General features: G+C 45.6%; 2 protein-coding genes across 2 annotated transcripts in view; both read left to right on the plus strand.

The window, feature by feature from the left end:
• Positions 1-27,950, plus strand: part of LOC143766085 (coilin-like) — an 833,506-nt gene that overhangs the window by 157,382 nt on the left and 648,174 nt on the right. The window lies entirely within an intron of this gene.
• On the plus strand, positions 23,369-24,595 carry LOC143769258 (uncharacterized). Its single transcript, XM_077257781.1, has 3 exons — positions 23,369-23,599; positions 23,697-23,847; positions 23,930-24,595. Exons 1-3 carry the CDS (start codon positions 23,551-23,553, stop codon positions 24,222-24,224), a joined length of 495 nt encoding a protein of 164 aa, XP_077113896.1. The 5' UTR covers positions 23,369-23,550; the 3' UTR covers positions 24,225-24,595.

A 27,950-nucleotide genomic window follows, 5' to 3' on the forward strand; every position in this document is an offset into this window, starting at 1 on the left:
CTCTCCAAATGTGACATGGCGTCCGATCTCAATTCCAGCCAATTCTGCATTGAAAAAGTAAAACAGTGCTTCCCTTCCCTTCCTAGCTTTCCGGTGCGCCCAAACAGGGGTTTACCCCAACATATGGGACATCAGTGTACTCAGGACAAATTGGACAACAACTTTTGGGGTCCAAGTTCTCTTGTTACCCTTGGGAAAATCTAAATTTGGGGGGCTAAAAAATCATTTTTGTGGGGAAAAAAAATATTTTTTATTTTCACGGCTCTGCGTTGTAAACTGTAGTGAAACACTTGGGGGTTCAAAGTTCTCACAACACATCTAGATAAGTTCCTTGGGAGGTCTAGTTTCCAATATGGGGTCACTTGTGGGGGGGAGTTAATGTTTAGGCACATCAGGGGCTCTCCAAACGCGACATGGCGTCCCATCTTAATTCCAGTCAATTTTGCATTGAAAAGTCAAATGGTGCTCCTTCCCTTACGAGCTCTGCTATGCGCCCAAACAGTGGTTTACCCCCACATATCGGGTATCGGCGTACTCAGGACAAATTGCACAACTTTTGGGGTCCAATTTCTTCTCTTACCCTTGGGAAAATAAAAAAATAGGGGCGAAAAGATAATTTTTGTGAAAAAATATGATTTTTTATTTTTACGGCTCTGCATTATAAACTTCTGTGAAGCACTTGGTGGGTCAAAGTGCTCACTACACATCTAGATGAGTTCCTTAGGGGGTCTACTTTCCAAAATGGTGTCACTTGTGGGGGGTTTCAATGTTTAGGCACATCAGGGGCTCTCCAAACGCAACATGGCGTTCCATCTCAATTCCAGTCAATTTTGCATTGAAAAGTCAAATGGCGCTCCTTCCCATCCGAGCTCTGCAGTGCGCCCAAACAGTGGTTTACCCCCACATATGGGGTATCAGTGTACTCAGCACAAATTGTACAACAACTTTTGGGGTCCATTTTCTCCTGTTACCCTTGGTAAAATAAAACAAATTGGAGCTGAAATAAATTTTGTGTAAAAAAAATTTAAATGTTAATTTTTATTTAAACATTCCAAAAATTCCTGTGAAACACCTGAAGGGTTAATACATTTCTTGAATGTGGTTTTGAGCACCTTGAGGGGTACAGTTTTTAGAATGGTGTCACACTTGGGTATTTTCTGTCATATAGACCCCTCAAAATGACTTCAAATGAGATGTGGTCCCTAAAAAAAAATGTTGTTGTAAAAATGAGAAATTGCAGGTCAACTTTTAACCCTTATAACTCCCTAACAAAAAAAAATGTTGGTTCCTAAATTCTGCTGATGTAAAGTAGACATGTGGGAAATGTTACCTATTAAGTATTTTGTGTGACATGTCTCTGTGATTTAAGGGCATAAAAATTCAAAGTTGGAAAATTGCGAAATTTTCAAAATTTTCGCCAAATTTCCATTTTTTTTCACAAATAAACGCAAGTTATATCGAAGAAATGTTACCACTATCATGAAGTACAATATGTCACAAGAAAACAATGTCAGAATCGCCAAGATCCGTTAAAGCGTTCCAGAGTTCTAACCTCATAAAGGGACAGTGGTCAGAATTGTAAAAATTGGCCCGGTCATTAACGTGCAAACCACCCTTGGGGGTGAAGGGGATAATCTATATTGAATATTTGTCTGTGTTTTCACATGGCCTAGATTCATGCACATGTGCTGCTGTGTTCTTTTTTATCTAGATAGATAGATAAAATGAGATAGGTAGATATATAGATAGAAGGTATGAGATAGATAGATAGAAGGAATAAGATAGATATATAGACGGAATGAGATAGATCTATATATAGATAGATCTATAGATACATAGACATACCTAGTCATATATCTATAATTTTCTGCGCCAGAGGGGGAAAGCCGATGCCGGGGGACAATATTTGTAGCCTGGGAAGGGGGTAATATCCATGGCCCTTTCCCAGGCTATGAATATCAGCCCGCAGCTGTATACTTAGCCTTTACTGGCTATTAAAATAGGGGGCCCCCCAAAAAAATGACATGGAGTCCCCCTATATTTTATAGCCAGAAAGGCTACGTGACAGCTGCGGGCTGATATTCATAGCCTATGAAGGGGCCATGGATATTGCCCCCCCCCGGCTACAAATACCAGCCCACAGCCGCCCCAGAAATGGCCAATTCTGGCACTTAGCCCCTCTCTACCCACTCCCGTGTAGCATGGAATGTGGGGTAATAAGGGGTTAATGTCACCTTTGTATTGTAAGGTAACATTAAGCCCAGTTAATAATGGAGAGGCATCAATAAGACACCTATCCATTACTAATCCTATAGTAGTGAAAGAGTTAAAAAAAAACACAGCCAGAAAAAAAGTATTTTAATATTCTTAATTTCACCATACTTACAAGCACACCTAATTCCTACGACACCCTCGATCGCCTGCTAAAAATAATAAACCAACCGTATACTCCCTTTCCGCCGTAGTCGAACAACGAGTGTCCCATGACGATCTCCCCTATAAATCAGTGACATCGGGTGATGTCACTACTCTATAGACCTTCAGTGACACACTGACAGGAGACAATGGCTCCTGCAGTGCTTCACTGAAGAGGTTACTGTAGTTCATTGCTCTCACTTTATGGCAATGCTGCGTGGGAATTTTCCCATGCAGCAGTGCCGCAAGTGAGAGTATGAACTATACTGTACTCACAGCAGTGGAGGGATACAGTGCGGAAGGATACCTACCGTCATTGTATCGCCGGAGCCCACGGGAGATCGTCGTGGTACACTCTTATTAATTGGATTACTGCGGATCAGGGAGTATATTGTTGGTTTATTATTTTAATATTTTGTATGGGTGAGCAAGGGCTTCGGGATCAAGGTGATTGGCGAGTATGTACTCTATGTTGTATGTACTGTACAGTATGTACAGTCTGTACTGTATATGTGTGTAGCTGGGTTTTTTTTACATTCAACACATTAGCCGGATGATGGGACTTCATTGGCTAATGTGTCAATCACTGTCACTGTAGCAGGCATAGCCGGATGAGACTTGTAGTCCCATCGGACGATGCCTGCACACACACACACCCCGCAGACCCCCCCGGACGGACAGCCCGGACAGCTCGCAGACCCTCTGGACTGCCCGCAGAGTCCCTGGATCACCCGCAGAACCCCACGGACAGCCCCACACAGTCCTGGACAGCTTGCCGACCCCCTGGACAGCCCCGGACAGCCCGTAGACCCCCTGAATCACCCGCAGAACCTCCAGACAGCCCCACACAGCCTGCAGACCCCCGGACAGCGCCGGCCAACTCGCAGACCCCCTGGACAGCCCCGCAGACGCCCCAGCAAACCCACGGACAGCTCACAGACCCCGCCCGCACACACTATACACGCACACAGTCACTGCCCACATTCCACCCACACACTCCCTCCTCCCGATCTGCAGCATTTGATCCGCAGCTAAACTGCAGATCTTTTTTATATCTGTGGTTTTGTTGGGGGTTTGACTGATTCAATGGAAGTCAATGGGTGCAGAAAAGCTGCAGATCCGCAAAAAGAATTGACATGCTGCAGAAAAAAACACCGCTGCGTTTCCACGCTGTTTTTTCAGCATGTGCACAGCGGATTTGGTTTTCCATAGGGTAACATGCTACTGTTAAACGCATGGAAAACTGCTGCAGATCCGCAACGTGTGCACATAGCCTAAGACTTGACCATTTTGCTGGCCAAAAAGTTCAATTTTGGTCTCATCTGACAACAGCACCTTCCTACATACATTTGGAGAGTCTCCCACGTCTTTTGGCAAAATCAAAACAAACCTTACAATTTGTGTGTATGTAATGTTTTTTTTTTCTGCCCACTCTGTCATAAAGGCCACCTCTATGTACTGTACAGTTTAATGTGATCGTATAGACAGATACTCGAGTCTCTGCTTGGGAACTCTGCAGCTCCTTCAGGGTTACCTTTGGTCTCTGTTCTGCCTCTCTAATTAATGCCCTCCTTGCCTGGGCTGAGAGGTTTGGTGGGCGGCCCTCTTGGCAGGTTTATTGTGGTGCCATGTTCTTTCCATTAGAGGATGATGGATTTGATGGTGCTCCGAGGATCATCAGAGAGTGGGATTTTTTATTTTTTATAACCTAACCCTGACTTGTACTTCTCTCAACAACTTTGTCCCTGACTTGTTTGAAGATCTCCTTGGTCGTCATGGTGTTGTTTGGGGGATCTCCTTGGTCTTCATGGTGTTGTTTGTAGATCTCCTTGGTGTCATGATCCAGACCGGGTTTTGGGTCTTGTCTCTCCTTTCCTGGTCTGGTCATGCCAGGGGTTAACTTTCCCTGCCTCGTTCCGGTGTCAGATCTGCTATTTCTCGGAGCTGCATCCTGCAGTCAGTGCCAGTTATATTTCCTGCCTACGGTGTGTGTAGCTGGCTCTGATAAAACCCTGATTTGTCCTGCTGCGTTTAGCTGACTTTGCCCGTGTCTCTTATTTCCTTTCTTCCTGGTCTGACTCTGCGTGTCCCCGTGTATTTGGATTCCCCGGTACTCGACTCTGCTTTGACTCTGACCAGATTTTGTCTCTTCCTTCTGGTACTTCTGCTACGGACCGGTACCTAACTTTTGGCGCTCCTCTGACTGTTTGGGATTCCCCTTGGTACTTTGCTACTCTCTGGTATCGACCCGGCTTGTCTGACTATTCTGCTGCCACCTGGTGGTAGCCTCGCTGAAGTTCTGCTGGTTTGCTCTGAGCAGGATTTCAGCCCTCTCTTCACTCTGCTGCCATCTAGTGGAGTTTGCATTTACCTGCAGTGCTGCGGCGTGACATTAACTGTCCGTAGACAGATTTTTTTCTCCCCATGTTCCTCTCTTTATGGATCCGTTTCGTACCCTGGAGGATCAGATGTCTAATTTGACTCAAAAGATGCAGGATTTGTTTGTGGAATATAGAGCAGTGGGGAATTACCATAATCAACTCCAGAGGGAACTTACTGAGATGGTTAAGTCTTTTCAGGGTTCTATGACACAATCAACCTGTAAGCACTCGGACCCCATGGATGTCTTTTTACACTCTCCTGAACCTACGGTCAGACACCCAAATACTTTCTCCAGAGAAAAGGAGAAGTTCTGTTGTGAATTTGGATTCTGGGCTCCCCCGGTGGCTACTGGTGGAATTGAACCTGTGACATCATCTTCCCTGTTCACCTGTTCTGATCAGATCTGGGTGTCGCTATATAACCTGGCTTCTCTGTTAGATGCTTGCCGGTCAACAATGTTATCAGAAGCCTCTCTGTGCTTGTTCCTGCTCCCAGACATCTACTAGATAAGTTGGACATTCGTCCATGTTTTGTTTTTGTATTTTGGTTCCAGTTCACAGCTGCAGTTTCGTTACTGTGTCTGGAAAGCTCTTGTTGATCAGGAATTGCCACTCTGGTATTATGAGTTAATGCCAGAGTCCTAAAGTAATTTCTGGATGTGTTTTGTTAGGGTTTTCTACTGACCATGAAAGTATGCTTTCTGTCTTCTGCTATCTAGAAAGCGGACCTCAAATTTGCTAAAACTATTTTCCTGCTGCGTTTGTTGTTTCATCTCATATCACCGCCAATATATGTGGGGGGCCTCTGTCTCCTTTTTGGGCATTTCTCTAGAGGTGAGTCAGGTCTTATATTTCCCTCTGCTAGCATTATTTAGTTCTCCGGCCGGCGCTGGGCATATAGGGATAAAAAGTAGGACATGCTACCTGGCTACTTCTAGATGATGCGGTAGGTTTAGTTCATGGTCAGTACAGTTACATCTTCCAAGAGCTTGTTCCTATTGAGGCTTATGCTAGTTCTCTGGCCATGGAGATCATGACAGTTTGACCGGCCCACTAAAGGGTTAAAATCCTTGGCTGAGAAAGGAGAGAAATAAGAAGTCTGCTGAGAATTTTTTTTTTTTTTTTTTTCTCTAGTTGTGAGTGTGCTCTTAATTGGATCACTTGCCAGTCTGTCTATGCTGCAGTCTTTCTTTTTTTTCTCTCTCCTTCTAATCTTTGAATGGCTCTATGTTCACCTGTCTATAATGGATCTACAGAGTGTAACTGCAGGTTTGAATAATCTCGCCACGAAAGTACAAAGTTTGCAAGATTTTGTTGTTCATGCTCCGGTATCAGAGCCGAGAATTCCTTTGCCGGAATTCTTCTCAGGGAATAGATCTAGCTTTCAGAATTTTAGAAATAATTGTAAGTTATTTTTGTCCCTGAAATCTCGTTCTGCTGGAGACCCGGCACAGCAGGTTGGGATTGTGATTTCCTTGCTCCGCGGCGACCCTCAAGATTGGGCTTTTGCATTGGCACCAGGGGATCCTGCGTTGCGCAATGTGGATGCGTTTTTTCTGGCCTTGGGGTTGCTTTATGAGGAACCTCATTTGGAACTTCAGGCAGAAAAAACTTTGATGTCCCTATCGCAGGGGCAAGATGAAGCTGAAATTTACTGCCAAAGATTCCGTAAATGGTCTGTGCTTACTCAGTGGAATGAGTGCGCCTTGGCGGCTACTTTCAGAGAGGGTCTTTCTGATGCCATTAAGGATGTTATGGTGGGGTTCCCTGTGCCTGCAAGTCTGAATGAGTCCATGACAATGGCCATTCAGATCGATAGGCGTCTGCGGGAGCGCAAACCAGTGCACCATCTGGCGGTGTCCACTGAGAAGACGCCAGAAAACATGCAGTGTGATAGAATTCTGTCCAGAAGCGAGCGGCAGAATTTTAGACGGAAAAATGGGTTGTGTTTCTATTGTGGGGATTCTACTCATGTTATATCAGCATGCTCTAAGCGTACTAAAAAGCTTGATAAATCCGTTCCCATTGGCTGCTCTAAGCGTACTAAAAAGCTTGATAAATCCGTTCCCATTGGCACTTTACAGTCTAAATTTATTTTGTCTGTGACCCTGATTTGCTCTTTGTCATCTATTACTACGGACGCCTATATCGACTCTGGCGCCGCGTTGAGTCTTATGGATTGGTCCTTTGCCAATCGTTGTGGGTATGATTTAGAGCCTTTGGAGACTCTTATTCCTCTGAAGGGGATTGACTCCACCCCATTGGCTAATAATAAACCACAATACTGGACACAAGTGACTATGTGTATTAATCCGGATCACCAGGAGACTATTCGTTTTCTGGTGCTGTATAATCTACATGATGATTTGGTGCTGGGATTGCCATGGCTGCAGTCTCACAACCCAGTCCTTGACTGGAGAGCTATGTCTGTGTTGAGCTGGGGATGTAAGGGGACTCATGGGGACGTACCTTTGGTGTCCATTTCATCATCTATTCCCTCTGAAATCCCTGAGTTCCTGTCTGATTATCGTGACGTCTTTGAAGAACCCAAGCTGGGTTCATTACCTCCGCACCGGGAGTGCGATTGTGCTATAGATTTAATTCCGGGTAGTAAATACCCAAAGGGTCGTTTATTTAATCTGTCTGTGCCTGAACATACTGCTATGCGAGAATATATAAAGGAGTCCTTGGAAAAGGGACATATTCGTCCATCGTCATCTCCCTTAGGAGCCGGTTTTTTCTTTGTGTCAAAAAAAGACGGCTCTTTGAGACCATGTATTGATTATCGGCTTTTGAATAAAATCACGGTTAAATATCAATACCCATTGCCGTTGCTGACTGATTTGTTTGCTCGCATAAAGGGGGCCAAGTGGTTCTCTAAGATTGATCTCCGTGGGGCGTATAATTTGGTGCGGATCAGGCAGGGGGATGAGTGGAAAACCGCATTTAATACGCCCGAGGGCCACTTTGAGTATTTGGTGATGCCTTTTGGTCTTTCTAATGCCCCTTCAGTCTTCCAGTCTTTTATGCATGATATTTTCCGCGATTTTTTGGATAAATTTATGATAGTGTATCTGGATGATATTCTGATTTTTTCGGATGACTGGGACTCTCATGTCCGGCAAGTTAAGAGGGTTTTTCAGGTTTTGCGGTCTAATTCTGTGTCAAGGGTTCTAAGTGCGTTTTTGGGGTTCAGAGAATTTCCTTTTTGGGATATATTTTTTCCCCCTCTTCCATTGAGATGGATCCTGTCAAGGTTCAAGCTATTTGTGATTGGACGCAGCCCTCTTCTCTTAAAAGTCTTCAGAAATTTTTGGGCTTTGCCAACTTTTATCGTCGATTTATTTCTGGTTTTTCGGATGTCGTTAAGCCATTGACCGATTTGACTAGACAGGGTGCTGATGTTGCTAATTGGTCCCCTGATGCTGTGGAGGCCTTTCAGGAGCTTAAGCGCCGTTTTTCTTCTGCCCCTGTGTTGCGTCAGCCTGATGTGACTCTTCCTTTTCAGGTTGAGGTCGACGCTTCTGAGATCGGGGCTGGGGCAGTGTTGTCGCAGAAAAGTTCTGACTGCGCCGTGATGAGGCCTTGTGCCTTCTTTTCCCGTAAATTTTCGCCCGCTGAGCGGAATTATGATGTTGGGAATCGGGAGCTTTTGGCCATGAAGTGGGCGTTTGAGGAGTGGCGCCATTGGCTCGAGGGGGCCAGACATCAGGTGGTGGTATTGACTGACCACAAAAATTTGATCTATCTTGAGACCGCCAGGCGCCTGAATCCTAGACAGGCGCGCTGGTCATTATTTTTCTCTCGGTTTAATTTTGTGGTATCGTACCTACCGGGTTCTAAGAATGTTAAGGCGGATGCCCTTTCTAGGAGTTTTGAGCCTGATTCACCCGGCAACTCTGACCCCACAGGTATTCTTAAGGAGGGAGTTATCTTGTCAGCCGTTTCTCCAGACCTGCGGCGGGCCTTGCAGGAGTTTCAGGCGGATAGACCGGATCGTTGTCCGCCTGATAGGTTGTTTGTTCCTGATGATTGGACCAGTAGAGTCATCTCTGAGGTACATTCTTCTGCATTGGCAGGTCATCCTGGAATTTTTGGTACCAGGGATTTGGTGGCAAGATCCTTCTGGTGGCCTTCCCTGTCACGAGATGTGCGAGGCTTTGTGCAGTCTTGTGACGTTTGTGCTCGGGCCAAGCCTTGTTGTTCTCGGGCTAGTGGATTATTGTTGCCCTTGCCTATTCCTAAGAGGCCTTGGACACACATCTCGATGGATTTTATTTCAGATCTGCCTGTTTCTCAGAAGATGTCTGTCATCTGGGTGGTGTGTGACCGTTTTTCTAAGATGGTCCATTTGGTTCCCCTGCCCAAATTGCCTTCTTCTTCCGAGTTGGTGCCCCTGTTTTTTCAAAATGTTGTTCGTTTGCATGGTATTCCTGAGAATATCGTTTCTGACAGAGGAACCCAATTTGTGTCTAGATTTTGGCGGGCATTCTGTGCTAGGATGGGCATAGATTTGTCTTTTTCGTCTGCTTTTCACCCCCAGACTAATGGCCAGACCGAGCGGACTAATCAGACCCTGGAGACATATCTGAGGTGTTTTGTGTCTGCTGACCAGGATGATTGGGTTGCTTTTTTGCCATTGGCGGAGTTCGCCCTCAATAATCGGGCCAGCTCTGCCACTTTGGTGTCCCCGTTTTTCTGTAATTCGGGGTTCCACCCTCGATTTTCCTCCGGTCAGATGGAATCCTCGGATTGTCCTGGAGTGGATGCGGTGGTGGAGAGATTGCATCATATCTGGGGGCAGGTGATGGACAATTTAAAGTTGTCCCAGGAGAAGACTCAGCTTTTTGCCAACCGTCACCGTCGTGTTGGTCCTCGGCTTTGTGTTGGAGATTTGGTGTGGTTGTCTTCTCGTTTTGTCCCTATGAGGGTCTCATCTCCTAAGTTTAAGCCTCGGTTCATCGGTCCGTATAAAATATTGGAGATTCTTAACCCTGTTTCCTTCCGTTTGGACCTCCCTGCATCCTTTTCTATTCATAACGTTTTTCATCGGTCGTTATTGCGCAGGTATGAGGCACCGGTTGTGCCTTCCGTTGAGCCTCCTGCTCCGGTGTTGGTTGAGGGTGAGTTGGAGTACGTTGTGGAAAAAATCCTAGACTCCCGTGTTTCCAGACGGAGACTCCAGTATCTGGTCAAGTGGAAGGGATACGGCCAGGAGGATAATTCTTGGGTCACTACATCTGATGTTCATGCCTCTGATCTGGTTCGTGCCTTTCATAGGGCCCATCCTGATCGCCCTGGTGGTTCTGGTGAGGGTTCGGTGCCCCCTCCTTGAGGGGGGGGTACTGTTGTGAATTTGGATTCTGGGCTCCCCCGGTGGCTACTGGTGGAATTGAACCTGTGACATCATCTTCCCTGTTCACCTGTTCTGATCAGATCTGGGTGTCGCTATATAACCTGGCTTCTCTGTTAGATGCTTGCCGGTCAACAATGTTATCAGAAGCCTCTCTGTGCTTGTTCCTGCTCCCAGACATCTACTAGATAAGTTGGACATTCGTCCATGTTTTGTTTTTGTATTTTGGTTCCAGTTCACAGCTGCAGTTTCGTTACTGTGTCTGGAAAGCTCTTGTTGATCAGGAATTGCCACTCTGGTATTATGAGTTAATGCCAGAGTCCTAAAGTAATTTCTGGATGTGTTTTGTTAGGGTTTTCTACTGACCATGAAAGTATGCTTTCTGTCTTCTGCTATCTAGAAAGCGGACCTCAAATTTGCTAAAACTATTTTCCTGCTGCGTTTGTTGTTTCATCTCATATCACCGCCAATATATGTGGGGGGCCTCTGTCTCCTTTTTGGGCATTTCTCTAGAGGTGAGTCAGGTCTTATATTTCCCTCTGCTAGCATTATTTAGTTCTCCGGCCGGCGCTGGGCATATAGGGATAAAAAGTAGGACATGCTACCTGGCTACTTCTAGATGATGCGGTAGGTTTAGTTCATGGTCAGTACAGTTACATCTTCCAAGAGCTTGTTCCTATTGAGGCTTATGCTAGTTCTCTGGCCATGGAGATCATGACAAAGTTCCATACATTCAGTGAGAGTTGTAAGCTGCTTTTCTCCCTTAGACCCCGATCCTCTGGTGATGAGAGTCAAAGGGTGGGGATAATTATTTCTTTACCCGGGAGGGTCCTCAAACTTGGGCTTTTTCTTTACCTGCTGCTGCCCCTGAACGTGTGTCTCTGGATAGATTCTTTGAGGCTTTAGGACTGATTTATGATGAACCAGACCGGGTTAGGGTGGCAGAGGACACGATCATAGGTCGCTCCCAGGGTAAACTCACTGATGAATGGTATTGTTCAGTGTTTAGATGGTGGTGCACCGAAGTGTCCTGGAACGACTCTGCTCATTTGTCAGTTCAGGAGAGGACTGTCGGATCATCTTAAGGATGCTCTGGCTCTTCATTTGTCACCCAGCTCCTTGGAGGAGGCCATGACTCAGGCCATTCGTATGGATCGGAGGTTGCGGGAGAGAGGTGTAATTCAGCGAGAGGTTCCTTTATATCCTGCTAATTCTGAAGTGATGCTATATACGGAACCTATGGAGGTTGGGGCCACTAACCTCAAGGAGAAGGAGAGGAGAGGAAGTGACGACGTGAAGGGAGACTTATTTTATTGTGGAAATCCTGGACATTGGAAAAAAGACTGCCCCTCTTGCCCACCGACTAACAAGTTGTCGGGAAACGCCTAAGTCTGGGTGATTGTCGAGGAGGTCACCCAGACTCTCAGGTACCTTTTTCCTCATTTCACAAGATTTTATTGGAGGTGGAACATCGTGGGGATGGTTTCACACCCACTTCAGCTTTTGTGAACTGTGGGTCATCCATGAACTTCATTCACTCAAGCTTGGTGTCCAAGAGTAAGATGGGAATAGTTAGGCTTGAAACCACTATCCATATAATTGCCATTGATAAGACATCGCTGGTTAAGAATATTGCTAAGTTTGTCTGAGTTGTTTCTCCTCAAGGTGGGTTCCTTGCATCAGGAACGAATTTCATGTTATGTTCTGGATAATCTTCCAGCGGGACTAGTGTTGGGATTCTTCTGGTTACACTTGCATAATCCAGTTATTCACTGGGAATCTTGGGATATTGTGAAATGAGGTCCTATTTGTTCAAATGGTTGTCTTTCTGCTGTTCTGGTGTCGTCCATCAATCTGGAGGGTATTACGGAGTACCTGAAAGATTTTAGGGATGTGTTTTCCAAAAAAGAGGCTGAGGTATTGCCACCACATCGCTACTATGATTGTACTATTAATCTCATTCCGGATGCTAAATTGCCCAAGGCCCATTTGTACAATCTTTCCAGCCCGGAACATACCACTATGAAAGATTATATCTCAGAAAGTTTACGTAAAGGTCACATCTGTCCCTCTGTCTCTCCTGTGGCTGCTGGATTTTTTTTGTCAAAAAGAAAGATGGTGGTTTATGTCCTTGCCTCGATTTTCAGGAACTAAATAAAATTACGGTGAGAAATACCTACTCTCTCCCACTTATTCCAGATCTTTACAACCAATTATCTGGGGCTAAGTGGTTTTCCAAGTTGGACCTCAGGGGGAGCATATAATCTTATCCGTATTTGGGAGCTGAATTAGTAGAAAACAGCATTTCTCACCTTTGAGGGTTTGTTTGAAAATTTGATCATGCCCTTTGGTCTCACGAACTCGCCAACGTTTTTTCAAAATTTCATTAATGATGGATTTTCTGACTTCATTGGGCGCTTTATGGTGCTATATCTAGATGACATTCTTGTATTTTCATCTGACCAAGAATCTCACATGGGTCATTTACATGCAGTTCTTCAGAGGTTACGGGAGAACTCTAGTTTGCTAAACCTGAGAAGTGTTCATTTTGTGTCCAAGAGCTGTCCTTTCTGGAGTTCATCCTTTCTGACAATGGGTTTCGTATGGATCCTGGAATGGTACAGGACATTGTGGATTGGGTGCAACCCAGAGACTTCAAGGGTCATCAGCATTTTTTGGGGTTTGCCAATTATTATCAGAAATTTATTAAGGATCTCACTCGTAAGGGGGATGAACTTAAAAATTGGTAGTCTTCAGTAGTTGAAGCCTTTTCTACATTGAAAAAATGTTTTGTGTCTGCTCCTGTGTTGGTCCAGCCCGATCCATCTGAACCATTCATTGTAGAGGTGGACGCATCGGACGTGGGAGTGGGGGTTGTACTGTCTCATGGACCCATCACTTTGACTAATATAAGAACTTGTTCCTTTTTCTCCAAGAAATTATCTCCTGCTGAGAGAAATTGCAATGTCGGGAATCGGGGGTTATTGGCCATAAAATTGGCTTATGAAGAATGGAGGCATTTTTTGGAGGGGGCTGTTCATCGGATCATGGTGATTATGGACCATTAGAACATGTCTTACATTGAGTCTGCCAAACGTTTGACTCCTAGACAGGCGAGGCCGTCGCTTTTTTTTTTTTTCATGTTTTCATTTTTCTATCACCTTTTGGCCTAGTTCCAAGAATGTTAAGGCCAATGCCTTATCTTGCAGCTTGGATCCGATATCTCCTCCTGAACCTCCTTTCTTCATTCTTCAGCATGGGGTGGTCATGGCTGGGGTGTCTTCCGAATTGGAACTGGAAATCCGTGAGGCTTAGTCTCTTGCTCCTCCATCATTGCCCTATAATAAGCTCTTCTTCCCAGTTCAGTATCGGTTGAGGGTACTCCGGGAGTTCCACGAATCTGCTCTCAGTGGACACCCATGAGTCGTGGCCACATAGATAGCAATTGCTAGACTGTTTTGGTGGTCCTCCATGTCTTCCAACATAGCTGTGTTTGTGTCTGCTTGTGATACGTGTGCTCATGCTAAAGTCTCCCATAACCGGCCTGCCGGGGAATTGGTGCCATTGCAAATTCCGGATAGACCTTGGACTCATTTGTCCATAGATTTTATCACTGATCGCCCTCCCTCCAATGGCAAAACTGTGGTCTGGGTAGTGGTTGACAGATTTAGCAAACAGGCGCATTTTGTTCCTTTGGCACAACTACCTAACGCTGAAACACTAAGTTGTTTATTGACCACATTGTGCGGTTGCATGGGGTGCCTCTGAATTTGGTGTCTGACAGAGGGTTTGCAATTCGTGTCCAAATTTTGGAGGGTGTTTTGTAAGAGATTGGGCATTAGCTTGACCTTCTCTGCCTACCATCCCGAGACCAATGGTCAGACGGAGAGGACCAGTCACTAGAACAGAATTTGCTGTGTCTTGCCATGTCCCAACAGGATGATTGGTGTTCCTTGTTGCCCGTGGCTGAGTTCGCATGTAATAATCGGACTAATCAGTCCACTGGCACTTCTCAGTTTTTCTGTAACTACGGTTTTCATCCCCATTTTGGTGAGTTTTCCAGGCTGGATTCAGGGTGTCCAGGGGCTGATTCGGCAGTTCAATGTTTGGAGAGAGGTCCAGAAGAACATTGGGGTGTCTCAGGGCAAACAGAAACATTTTGCTGTTAAGCGACAATCTGTAGGACCGAAGTTTCTGGTAGGACATAAAGTGTGGTTGTCTACCAAGAACATACGTCTGAAACTTCCTTCCATTAAGCTGGGTCCCAAGTTTATTGGTCCTGACGAGATCATTGAGGTTGTCAATCCAGTTGCTTTTCGTTTACACTTACCTCCGTCACTTCGTATCCCCAATGTGTTCCAGAAGTCCCTTCTTAAATCATTTGTACCTTCCTCTGCTGGGTCTCCACCTCCTCCGCCTCCTGTCTCTGTGGATCGACAAATTGAGTATGAAGTTGAACGTATTGTCGATTCTCGGATGGTTCGCAGTTCACTTCAGTACTTGGTACATTGGAGGGGTTACGGTCCTGAGGATCGATCTTGGGTCCCGGGCGCGATCAGTCCATTCTGATCGGTTGGTACGGGCTTTTCATGCACATTTTCCTAGGAACCCTGGGGGTCTGGTGGCCATCCCTTGAGAGGAGGGTACTGTCATGATCCAGACAGGGTTTTGGGGCTTGTCTCTCCTTTCCTGGTCTGGTCATGTGAGGGGTTAACTTTCTCTGCCTCGTTCTGGTGTAGGGTCTGCTATTTCTCTGTGCTGCATCCAGGGGCTGACTGGCAAATTTTAGCCTCGGGGGCAAGCACAATGCAGTGGCCCACTGTGATGTGGGCCGTGGCCCATCTTAAGGCTTGAGTCTCCTGTAATAGCCCTCCCCCCGATGTAACCTGAAAGATAAGAAAATCAAGTTAGATTATACTCATCCAGGGGCGGTCCGGTGCGGTCCGGTCCGATCAGCGTCGCAGGTCCGGCGCCTCCCATCTTCATGCGATGACTTCCTCTTCCTTGCTACTGTTGCGGCTCCGACGCAGGCATAATGATTTGCCCTGTTGAGGGTAGAGCAAAGTACTGCAGTGCGCAGGCGTCGGGCCTCTTTGACCTTTCCCGGCGCCTGCGCACTGCAGTACTTTGCTCTGCCCTCAACAGGGCAAATCAGTACGCCTGTGCAGGAGCCGCAACAGAAGCAAGGAGCATGACAGCATCGTATGAAGATGGGAGGCCCCAGACCCGGACCACGACTCCCATCGGACCCAGACTGCACCGGACCGCCTCTGGGTGAGTATAATCTAACTTGTTTTTCTTATCTTTCAGGATACATCGGGGGCTTATCTACAGCATTACAGAATGCTGTAGATAAGGCCCTGATGGCGGTGGCTGCAGTTTATAGGGCCCAAATTAGGTGACAGATTCCCTTTAAATCAATAAATATCAGATAGACGATTTTAAGTGTTCTACCGAGCAAATGCACTAATAAGACTGGCACAAACACTATCTTTGCATATATTCCTGTTAATACCATCTAATGCAGTTTGGTATTCCAAAAATGGCATAATATAACCCAAAGGTATCTGTGTCCCTATATTATTAGCAGTCAAAGTGAGAATGAAATATAAGCAGAATACATGCAAAGAAAGATCCAATACGTGATGTCCGCATGGAGTGTAATTAAATATTTGACTCCTGATCGGGGCAGGAGGCTGCAAAGTCCAGACAACGGCACTATAAGGGTACGTGCACACTTTGCGGATTTGCCTGTGGAATTTTCTGCGCAGATTCTTCCTCTCTTGCCAGAAAACACATGTAAAAATCCACGTGGATTTGATGCGTATTTTCATGTGGCTTTCTCTGCAGATTTGTATTTATTTTTGTAAGCTAAATAAAGATATATACTTAATTAACAAAAAAAAATTATTGTGATGTCAGTTCCTTGTCCAACTTCTTTTAAATACTCTATTGAAAGCCATAATATCACATGCTATGCACACACAAAACAAATATAAGTGAATACATTATATATCTATCTGTGAGCAGCACCCAATCTGCAGCAAATACACCACGTGTGTACATAGCCTAACACTGCAGCTGCACTCAGGTATTTAATTACACTCCATGCGGACATCACATATTGGATCTTTCTTTGGATGAGAGACTATGATGAATTCATCGTCACAGGAGCATTGCACTGCTGAGGAGTCAGATGACCACTAACAGCACTCTACAGCAGTGTGTGCAGCCAGGATAGGGGATGTATGGACATGGGTGGCCACTAACAGCACTCTACAGCAGTGTGTGCAGCCAGGATAGGGGATGGATGGACCCTGGTGGCCACTAAAAGCCAGTGGCGTAACTACAAAGTTATGGGCCCCGGTGCGAACTTCCAAATGGGGCTCCCCCCTGCCATAAAATTCAATGTAACCCCCATAGAATACAATGCAGCCCCCCTCATAGTATAATGCAGCCCCTCCATATAGGGCAGTGACAAAGACACGAGCAAATGGTGACGAGGGGGCAGGGGAGAGGGCACAAGGGGGCAAGGAAGACAGGCACAAGGGGACACATGGGGGCTAGGAGGCAGGGGAGAAGGTTACAAGGGGACTAGTGGGCAAGGGAGACTGACACAAGGGGCACACGGGGACAAGTGGGCAAGGGAGACTGACACAAAGGGCACACGGGGACTAGTGGACAAGGGAGACTGGCACACGGGGACACGGACTAGTGGGCAAGGGAGACACACACGGGGAATAGTGGGCAAGGGAGACTGATACAAGGGGACTAGTGGGCAATGGAGACTGACACAAGGGGACACACGGGGACAAGGGACAAGCACAAGGGAACAAGGGAGACAGGCACAAGGGGACACATAGGGACTAGTGGGCAAGAGACTGACACAAGGGGACAAGGGATACAAGCACAGGGGGACACACAGGGACAAGTGGGAAAGGGAGACTGACACACAGGGACTAGTGGGCAAAGGAGACTGACACAAGCACAAGAGGACAAAGGAGACTGACACATGGGGACACACAGGGACTAATGGGCAAGGGAGACTGGCACATGGGGACACAAGCATAAGGGAGACAGGCTCAAGGGGACACACGGCCCCCTGACCTGCCAGAGCCGCTTGCAGCTGCGACCGTGGTAGTTACGCCGCTGCCTCACACACACACACACATACTACTGATATCACACACACACATCATATTACAGATATCACACACACACTACAGATATCACACACACACTACAGATATCACACACACACTACAGATATCACACACACACACTACAGATATCACACACACACACTACAGATATCACACACACACACTACAGATATCACACACACACACACTACAGATATCACACACACACACACTACAGATATCACACACACACACTACAGATATCACACACACACACTACAGATATCACACACACACACTACAGATATCACACACACACACTACAGATATCACACACACACTACAGATATCACACACACACTACAGATATCACACACACTACAGATATCACACACACTACAGATATCACACACACATCATATTACAGATATCCCACACATACTACAGTTATCACACACACTGCAGATATCACACACACACACACACACAGACATACTACAGATATCACACACACACACACACACACACACACACACAACCAGATATCACACACACACATACTACAGTTATCACACACACACACACACACACACACACACACACACACAAGCTCATATACACAACTCACAATCTCCTCTCTGGTACAGGGGTGGCTGATGTAAACCGGCTGCAGCTCCTCAGCTTCTCCTGACTAAAGCGGCTCTGTCCCGCACCTCCCCCCTGCTCTCGCCTTCTGTCCCGGGGTTATTTTGGCTCTCTCTTAAATACGATCTCATTCAGACGTACATGAGATGTATGAGGGGGGAAAAATACAGACTGAGAAGCTGTCTCATCGTGATGACTGGAGCTGGTTCCTGTCTCTCACGTGCCCCGGCTGCCCCCTTCCCCTAGATACGCCTCAGACTGTTGCCGTGCAGGAGGAATCTCCTGCACTGCAACATGGTGTTGGATGCCAGCACAGCCCGCACAGTGGTCTATCCAGCACAGCAGCTCCAGTCATCACGATGAGACAGCTTCTCAGTCTGTATTTTTCCCCCCTCATACATCTCATGTACGTCTGAATGAGATCGTATTTAAGAGAAAGCCAAAATAACCCCGGGACAGAAGGCGAGAGCAGGGGGGAGGTGCGGGACAGAGTCTGCTGGACTGGGTGGGCCCCTAAGCACTGCGGGCCCCGTCGCAATTGCGACCCCTGCGACCGCGGTAGTTACGCCCCTGCTAACAGCACTCTACAGCAGTGTGTGCAGCCAGGATAGGGGATGGATGCAAAAAAGGTGGAAAAAGCCAGCTCACCAGTTCTCAGGAGAAGCACGGAACTCCATCTTGATGTGTCGTAAAATCCATGAAAGAAAAAGCAAATGTTCCAGCTTCATGTAGATAAAATGCAAGTCTTTAATTCAAAATTTAAAAAGGTACATGCTCCTCGGACCTCACCATATCCCCGTGGGGAAAGCGACGCGTTTCGACTGCTGCCGCAGTCTTTATCCAAGCTAATCTATACTAAGCACAGACCGGTATAATAGGACCCAACTGCCAATCAGAGAAATCCATACAAATCACATGGTAAGAAGGTCCTAAATATCCGGTAGTAACATAGCAAGAAACAAAAATAAATAAAAACAAAAAAGAAATGAAAAAAAAATACTAAAATAAACATGAACTAGATAAATAACAAAACTGTGCAAAAATATACAAAATTATACAAATGCTGCAATAGAGCAGATATTAATAATGAAACATTATTTCGTTCCTACAATATAAACCATAAGAAAAGCGTGTGCCCAAAATGAAAATCCAATAAGCTTCCGGTGAACTTTCGGGAGTTGCCAAACAATTGATTTCTACACGGACCTTTTCTAAGCCACTAGCAGGTAACACGATTCTCCACGCAAATAGTAGCCATCCAAAACACACTGTGCAATCAATTCCGGTGGGAGAATTTATAAGGTTGAAACGCAACTGTAATGACAATTTTGCTCTCCAACAAGATTTGATTAAATCATGCACTAAATTTAAACAGCGTGGCTATCCAAATTGGATGTTAAACAGAGCCCTCAACATTGTAACCAGAAAGAAACAAAGATCTCATTTCACCACCTGCTAGTAATAAAGCTGCAACCAATGATAGCAATAGCCACTGTGGGGATAAACCGTTTGTATGTTTGCAGTATAGTCCGCAATTTAATATTATTAAAAACATAATTCATAAATCCTTTACAATTTTGTATGAGGATCCCACCCTTGCTAAAATCCTGCAAAATGGCTGCAACATTGTTGCTAGAAAAGCTCCCACCTTAGGTAACATTCTCTCACCCAGCATTTTTATAGCTGATAGACTGCAAACAACATGGTTAAAATGCAAAGGCAGCTTTAAATATAACACAACTAATTGTTCCACTTGCAGACATAGGATTCCTACTAAATCTTTTCATTTTGCATACAGGAATTTATTAATTGCAACACTCGTTGTGTTATATAGAAAATGGATTGTGTCACATGTGATAAATCCTACATAGGTTGCACTATTCGTAAATTAAAAAAATCGCTTTACGGAACATCTATATGATATTTCCAACACAAGAAACAATAATCGTAACATTTCTTCTGCTGCCAAACATTTTATTGATTATCATTCACGGGATATTTCATCTTTTCGTGTTATGGGTTTGGAGAGAATCAAAAAACCATACCGAGGTGGGGATACCCACAGACTTTTGCTTACACGGGAAGCTTATTGGATTTTCATTTGGCACAAGCTTTCCTGATGGTTTAAATTGTAGGAACGAAATAATGTTTCATTACTAATATCTGCCCTATTGCAGCATTTGTATAATTTTGTATATTTTTGCAGTTTTGTTATTTATCTAATTCATGTTTATTTTAGTATATTTTATTCATTTCTTTTTTCTTTTTATTTATTTTCAATTCTTGCTATGTTACTACCGGATATTTAGGACCTTCTTACCATGTGATTTGTATGTATTTCTCTGATTGGCAGTTGGGTCATTTTATACAGGTCTGTGCTTAGGATAGATTAGCTTGGATAAAGACTGCGGTAGCAGTCGAAACGCGTCGCTTTCCCCACGGGGATATGGTGAGGTCCGAGGAGCATGTACCTTTTTAAATTTTGAATTAAAGACTTGCATTTTATCTACATGAAGCTGGAACATTTGCTTTATCTTTCATAGGGGATGGATGGACATGGGTGGCCACTAACAGCACTCTACAGCAGTGTGTGCAGCCAGGATAGTGTCCACCCAGGTCCATCCATCCCCTAACAGCACTCTACAGCAGTGTGTGCAGCCAGGATAGGGGATGGATGAACCTGGGTGGACACTAACAGCACTCTGCAGCAGTGTGTGCAGCCAGGATAGGGGATGGATGAACCTGGGTGGACACTAACAGCACTCTGCAGCAGTGTGTGCAGCCAGGATAGGGGATGGATGAACCTGGGTGGACACTAAGGCCATGTTCACACAGTGCGTTTTTTACAGTACAATGTACCCTATGGAAAACAGGAACCACTGTGCACACGATCCTGAATTTAAATAAAAAAACCGCGCTGAATAGCTGCGGGAAAAAAGAAGGAGCATGTCACTTCTTTGTGCAGAACAGCAGCGGTTCTGCACCCATAGACCTCCATTGTGAGGTCAAACCCGCCGTAAAACCCGCAGATCAAAAATATATCTGCGGGTTTTATTGCGGTTTGTGGTGCAGAACCGCTGCAGCAGGAAGTGCGGGGAAGCGGGCGGAAGTGCGTGGGCGGAAGTGCGTGGGCGGCGTGTCGTTCCCGAAGAGACTGTCATGGAGGCATACCGTCGCATGGGGATCGATGTCGGGCGTCTGATTGATTTGGTGTGTGTGTGTGTGTGTGTGTGTGTGTGTGTGTGTGTGTGTGTGTGTGTGTGTGTGTGTGTGTGTGTGTGTGTCCCCATGCGACGATAGTGCCTCCATTGTGCTAAGTCGCCGTATGGGACTACTACTCCCATCCGGTATTAGGATGGGAGAGTTGTCCCTGTGTCCGGCGACTTAGCACAATTGTAAAGTTACACAAAACACACACACACACACAATACACATACATGACACACAGTACAGTACATACAACACATAACAGTATATACTCACCAACAGCACACTTGTAGGCGAAGCCCTCAATCCTCCAGGAAAAAAAAAAAATCACAAAATAAAAAATCCAATCCATACTCCCTGTCCGCAGAATCCATAAAACGAGTGTCCCACGCCGATCGGCTGCTCTCCGGCGATACACTGCCAGGAGCGAAGCTCCTAGCAGTGTATCGCGTACTGTTCCGGAGCTCAATGGCTCCGGCGTCTCGGTTAACGGCAGTACAGCTGCGTTGAACTTTCCCACGCAGCACTGCCGTTAAGCGAGAGTGCCGGGGTCAATGACCGCAGGTAAACTCGCTCGCGCATGCGCAGTGACACACCGACAGGAACTATGGCTCCTGTCAGTGTGTTGCTGCAGCCGTGGAGAGCAGACACATCTCTGGATGTGTCTGTTCTCCATGGAAGATCTTCGTGGGACCCTCGATGGATTTCTGCGGACAGGGCCAGGGAGTATGAATTTGTTTTTTTATTTTTCATCTTTTTCAGGTCGAGGGTCTTCAGGACGGATTGAGCGTACAATAAAATATGGTCAAAAAGTGGGTGTCTTTATTTCATTAAAATATTTTTTTTCTAGTGTTTGTGGGTTTTTTTAACCCTTTCATTGGATTAATAATGGATAGGCGTCTTATTGACGCCTCTCCATTATTAACCGGGCTTAATGCCACCTTACAATAGCAAGGTGGCATTAACCCTTCATTACCCCATATCCCACCGCTACAGGGAGTGGGAAGAGAGTGGCCAAGTGCCAGAATAGGCGCATCTTCCAGATGTGCCTCTTCTGGGGTGGCTGGGGGCAGATGTTTGTAGCCACAGGGGGGCCAATAACCATGGACCCTCTCCTGGCTATTTATATCTGCCCTCAGTCACTGGCTTTACCATTCTGGCGGAGAAAATTGCGCGGGAGCCCACGCCAATTTTTTCCGCCATTTAACCCTTTAATAGCATTAATAATGGATAGGCGTCTTATTGACGCCTCTCCATTATTAACCGGGATTAATGCCACCTTACAATAGCAAAAATACGTGCAACTGAAATACGTGGCACTTAAATACGTGGAACGTATATACGTGGCACTGAAACACGTGGCACTGAAACACGTGGCACTGAAACACGTGGCACTGAAACACGTGGCACTGAAACACGTGGCACTGAAACACGTGGCACTGAAACACGTGGCACTGAAACACGTGGCACTGAAACAGGTGAAACGTGGCACTGAAATACGTGATACGTGGCACGTATATACGTGGCACTGAAATACGTGGCACTGAAATACGTGGCACTGAAATACGTGGCACTGAAATACGTGGCACTGAAATACGTGGCACTGAAATACGTGGCACTGAAATACGTGATATGTGGCACTGAAACACGTGAAACATGGCACTTAAATACGTGGCACTGAAATACGTGGCACTGAAATACGTGGCACTGAAATACGTGGCACTGAAATACGTGGCACTGAAATACGTGGCACTGAAATACGTGGCACTGAAATACGTGGCACTGAAACACGTGAAACATGGCACTTAAATACGTGGCACTTAAATACGTGATACGTGGCACTGAAATACGTGGCACGTATATACGTGGCACTGAAATACGTGACACTGAAATACGTGGCACTGAAATACGTGGCACTGAAACACGTGAAACATGGCACTGAAATACGTGGCACTGAAATACGTGGCACTGAAATACGTGGCACTGAAATACGTGGCACTGAAATACGTGGCACTGAAATACGTGGCACTGAAATACGTGGCACTGAAATACGTGGCACTGAAATACGTGATATGTGGCACTTAAATACGTGGCACTGAAATACGTGGCACTGAAATACGTGAAACGTGGCACTTAAATACGTGACAATAGCAACCCTATCATTAACCCTAGGATCCCTTTAGGGGTTTTCAGTTTGTGCTTGTGTTCATTTATTAGGGGTTACTTTGATATATTTCAACTTTTTAAAAGCATTTGTGTAACATTACTTGGTCGTTCTATAGATTATGAGATGACACTATTGTATTCATTGTAGGTTCGTGATTATCCGGCCCTGTGGGACCCTTCAGATGAATCCTATAAGGATAAATACTTTAGGGAACTCGCGTGGAGCAAAATAGTTCGCGACATGTTCCCGGATTGGGACAAATATCCTGGGCCAACACAACGGCAAATTGGTAATTATAATTACATTTATTTAGTAAACCTTGAGTATATTAAATAATTTGTTTAGATCTCTAAAAAATTGTTGTTTTTGGAACCTTTTTTTGGTAGATAAAGATGTGAGGCAACGTTGGCGCTCCATCAGAGACCGATTTACAAAATTTCTAAATGAGTGTTCAAAGAGTGGCTCTTCGCCGACCAAAACAAAATTCCCCTTCAGTGAAGAGCTACAGTTCATTGTGACCAGCAGGACATTGAGAAAGTAAGTTAAAATCCACTCCACAAGTTTATATATAATATGTTGTGCTAAAAATTTTATTAATGATCTTTTTTTCCCGCCACAGGACGGAAAGAAACATGTCTGTAGCTTATTTCGAGGACAGCGACACAGAGGATGGAGCAGGCAGTTCCTCTGGAGTGGGAGGGACCATCTCTCCCTCCATTCCCACAGCTTCTGCTGAATCAACATCCACTTCAACAGCTGCTGCATCCACATCTGCTTCAGCAGCTGCTGAAGCATCTGATTCCGTAGAAGCTGTGAGAGTGGAGAAGAGAGCTGTCTATCCGGTGGCAGCAGAGAAAAAAAAACAAAAAAACAAAGAAGAATCAAGAGGACCAAACGGTTCAAATTGCCTGTGACACCTTGGATTTCATTAAAAAATCAAGTAGCGACGACCATTGCGACTCGTTTGCACTAACTGTCGCAAGAAAAACACGGTCCCTGCCACCGGATAGACAATCTCTTTTTAGGTCTATGGTCCAGATGTCCCTCACTGCTCTGGAGGACCCTGCTCCTATTTCGCCATACAATGAGGTTCTGATGGGGGTGTTGGGACTTTTCAGGCCCCGACACAGAACACCTGAAACACCAGCTACAAGACCCCAGTATTTGGCCAACAGCCAAGGAAGTTATGGAGATAGAGGCAGCCAAGGAAGTTATGGAGATAGAGGAAGTTCGCAGCAGCTGGGGGGGGAGCAAATTCGCAAACAGAGGGAACAAATTTCCTCTATTCTCCAGACTACACCTTTCTTAATTGAATGTAAATTGAAAATTAAGTTGAATAATCAATTGTAAAAATTACCACTAATTTGTGTTCTTTAAAATAAATTTTTGTTTTCAAAAAATATTCTCTTTTTAGACAATGGGGACAAGGCCGCTGTCCTGGGTTTATGGGCTATCGATTAGTGGTTTAGGGGTTGATGTGTTAACTATTGTATATCTCATACTGCTGTTAATTTATGAAAACACCACCCATTTTTTTGACATACAAAGAAACAAACCAAATTAAACCCAAAAAAATTTTTTTATTTAAATTAAAACCAATTTTTTTTTCTTTTTTTGGTAACATGAAAAAACAATTTTTGGAAACAAAATTTTGTGGTGATTGCTGTCGTTTATCATTCTTCGTGATCTTTTCACAACTGTTAGCAGCGATGTCGGCAACTTTTTGGGGACGGTCAGTGTAGATGCATCCTTCTCTGCTGGTCAGGCTGCTCAACACCAGCACAGGAGTATTGCCAGTGCACGGCACCTTCTGGACTCAAAGTAGTCAGTGAAGGATTCTCTCACACGCACACCAGAGTTGGACGGCCTGCCCAGACCCCCGTTGACAACTGGATTAAATACTGGCTGCTGGTACTCCACATCTACGTCAGTGTTGTACTCACGAGCATAGTTGTGGAGTACACAGCAAGCCTTTATCACAGCATCAACGGTGTCTGTGTCCAACTGAATGGCAGTGTGAAAGATCCTCCACTGACTGGTCATGATCCCAAAGGTGCATTCCACATATCTGCGTGCACGACTCAGCCGATCATTAAAAATCCTCCGTCGGGCATCCAGTCCCCTTCGTGGGTATGGGCGCAGCAGGTTGGTCGTTAAGGGAAACGCCTCATCCGATACCATCACAAAGGGTACTGGATGTGTGGAACCCGGCAAAGGTCTTGGGGCTGGGAGCGTGCCGCCATCTCGAAGAATTTGCATCCCAATCTGTGACGTTCGCAACACCCGAGAATCCCCAGTACTACCATAGGCACCAACATCAATGGCAACAAATTTGTAATGGGCATCAGCCACCGCCATCAGGACCACTGAAAAATACTTCTTATAATTAAAGAAGCGTGATCCTGATCGTGGTGGCTGCTGAACCCCAACATGTTTACCATCGACTGCACCTATGCAGTTTGGGAAATTGGCCACAGACTGAAAGCCTGCTGCAACCTGCAGCCAAGTCTCCTCGGTTGGGGAAGGCATCACTATAGGCTGCAACTTCTGCCAGATGACGGTACATGTACACCTCACAATGTTAGAGATGGTAGATTTACCAACCCTAAATTGGAGGTGCAGTGATGTATAGCTCTCTCCTGTGGCCAAAAATCTGCAAAGAAACAAAAAATAAAATTAGAAATGTCACACAAAAAGGTAATTACAACATGTCACAAGTAAAGCCGCTATAATATGCGTCCAGCACCATTCAATAATGATGGCATTAACACCCAGCACAACACAAAGGGTGTAAAAAACATTAAATAAAAAGCCTGATGGGACTTGTGCACACACGCATGCGAGATATGACCAAGTGTTGCATGGTAATCCCCGGACCTGCTGCGTGCACTCCGTTGTGGAGCGTGCGGCTCCATGTATTGGTATGTGGGTGCACACTCCGCTCCAGAGTGCAGGCGGCAGGGCCGGGGATTACCATCCAACACTCGCCCGTATCTCACGTGTGTGTGTGTGTGTGTGTGTGTGTGTGTGTGTGTGTGTGTGTGTGTGTGTGTGTGTGTGTGTGTGTGTGTATATGTGTGCCCCCCGTCCAACAGGAGGACTGGGTGGGTTTAATCACACATACTGGACACAGAGACGTGTAAAATAGAGACCTAACGACATTCCCCCCGAAAAATTGTTACTTACCGCAAGGTGATGAGCAGCCTTTCCTCTGCAGAGATGGACTTCCTCATCACTGTGTCTTGCAGTGTTAAATGGGGTGCCAGGATGGTAAGCAGTCTGTCGAATGCCATAATTGGTAGCCGACAAAAAGATAAATTTTTCCGGATATCTGAAAATTGAAAAAGAAACAAAAAAAAAGGGTTACTTCACAAGTATTGTTAGCAAAAAAAGGTAAATTTGTCATTCAACATATTTCTACTTACCTCCTCAAATCATTGTACAGCACATAAAAGTGCCCCTTCTCTGTTCGCTCTGCTAAAAGCGGGTGCACCCACATCCTTTTCTGCGCACGTCTTCTCTGCCGCCGCTGCCTCTAAAATAAAAAATATATATATATTTTGTAAAACACAACAATGAGAAAAAATATCAAACATGGCTGGAAAGCAATGCGGATTATGTAAGGGTACGTGTCCACGTTCAGGATGGCCATCGTTATCGTTGGAGCGCCAAAGCCGCTATGTGCAAAGCCCCACCCCCTTCTGGGACGCAATGATGCCAGATGTGTTCCTTGTACAAATCCAGCATCATCGCACCCCACGCATAGGGCCCTGTTTTATTCCTTGCGGAGCTGCAGCTTCTCAACAAGGAACACGGACATGCTGTGATCATAAAAGACGCGCAGCATGTCCGGAGTCGCAGGGCTGATGGATGACACACAGTGGACACGTGATTTCATGAAATCACCTCCACTATGCTGTTACATGTGGACGCTGCATGTTTGGCGCTGCGGCCACACGCAGCGCCAAACACACAGCGTTTCCAGATCGTGGACATGTACCCATAACCCAATATATAAAACAAACAGACATCTGCTTACCTGACGTGCATGTCGATTCAGAATTAGAAGCATCAACCCCAGGATCGCAATCCGGTGTGGCGTGCGGAGCTGGATCCGCGGGCTGTCATCTGGCCTACACTCAGCACGTCCACTCATTTTGATGTGTAAGTTCCAAAATGGAGGATGGAAGAAGAAAAGGGTTGGACAAGGAAATGACATCATTTCTTTTTTTTTTTTCCCCCACTGCAGTTAAAGCATTATTTGTGTCAAACACAGACAATCTGCAGAGAAAACTGCATAAAAAACCGCATCAAAAACCGCACCAAAAACCGCGCCAAAAACCGCACCAAAAACGCACCTGCGTTTTCTGCCAAGAGCTGCGGTTTTTAGTCATGAAAAAAAGGATTGAAATCAGGAACGTGTGAACATACCCTAACAGCACTCTGCAGCAGTGTGTGCAGCCAGGATAGGGGATGGATGGACCTGGGTGGCCACTAACAGCACTCTGCAGCAGTGTGTGCAGCCAGGATAGGGGATGGATGGACCTGGGTGGACACTAACAGCACTCTGCAGCAGTGTGTGCAGCCAGGATAGGGGATGGATGGACATGGGTGGACACTGGACACTTCACTTAGTGATG

The sequence above is a fragment of the Ranitomeya variabilis genome, chromosome 4 (genome assembly GCF_051348905.1).
Source record: "Ranitomeya variabilis isolate aRanVar5 chromosome 4, aRanVar5.hap1, whole genome shotgun sequence".
Classification (NCBI taxonomy): domain Eukaryota; kingdom Metazoa; phylum Chordata; class Amphibia; order Anura; family Dendrobatidae; genus Ranitomeya; species Ranitomeya variabilis.

Excerpts from the sequence above, each read along its gene's own strand:
- LOC143769258 (XM_077257781.1), top strand. The coding sequence starts at position 23,551 with ATGTTCCCGGATTGGGACAAATATCCTGGGCCAACACAACGGCAAATT. Across the intron at positions 23,600-23,696 it reads GCCAACACAACGGCAAATTG|ATAAAGATGTGAGGCAACGT; the intron begins GTAATTATAATT and ends TTTTTTTGGTAG. Across the intron at positions 23,848-23,929 it reads ACCAGCAGGACATTGAGAAA|GACGGAAAGAAACATGTCTG; the intron begins GTAAGTTAAAAT and ends TTCCCGCCACAG.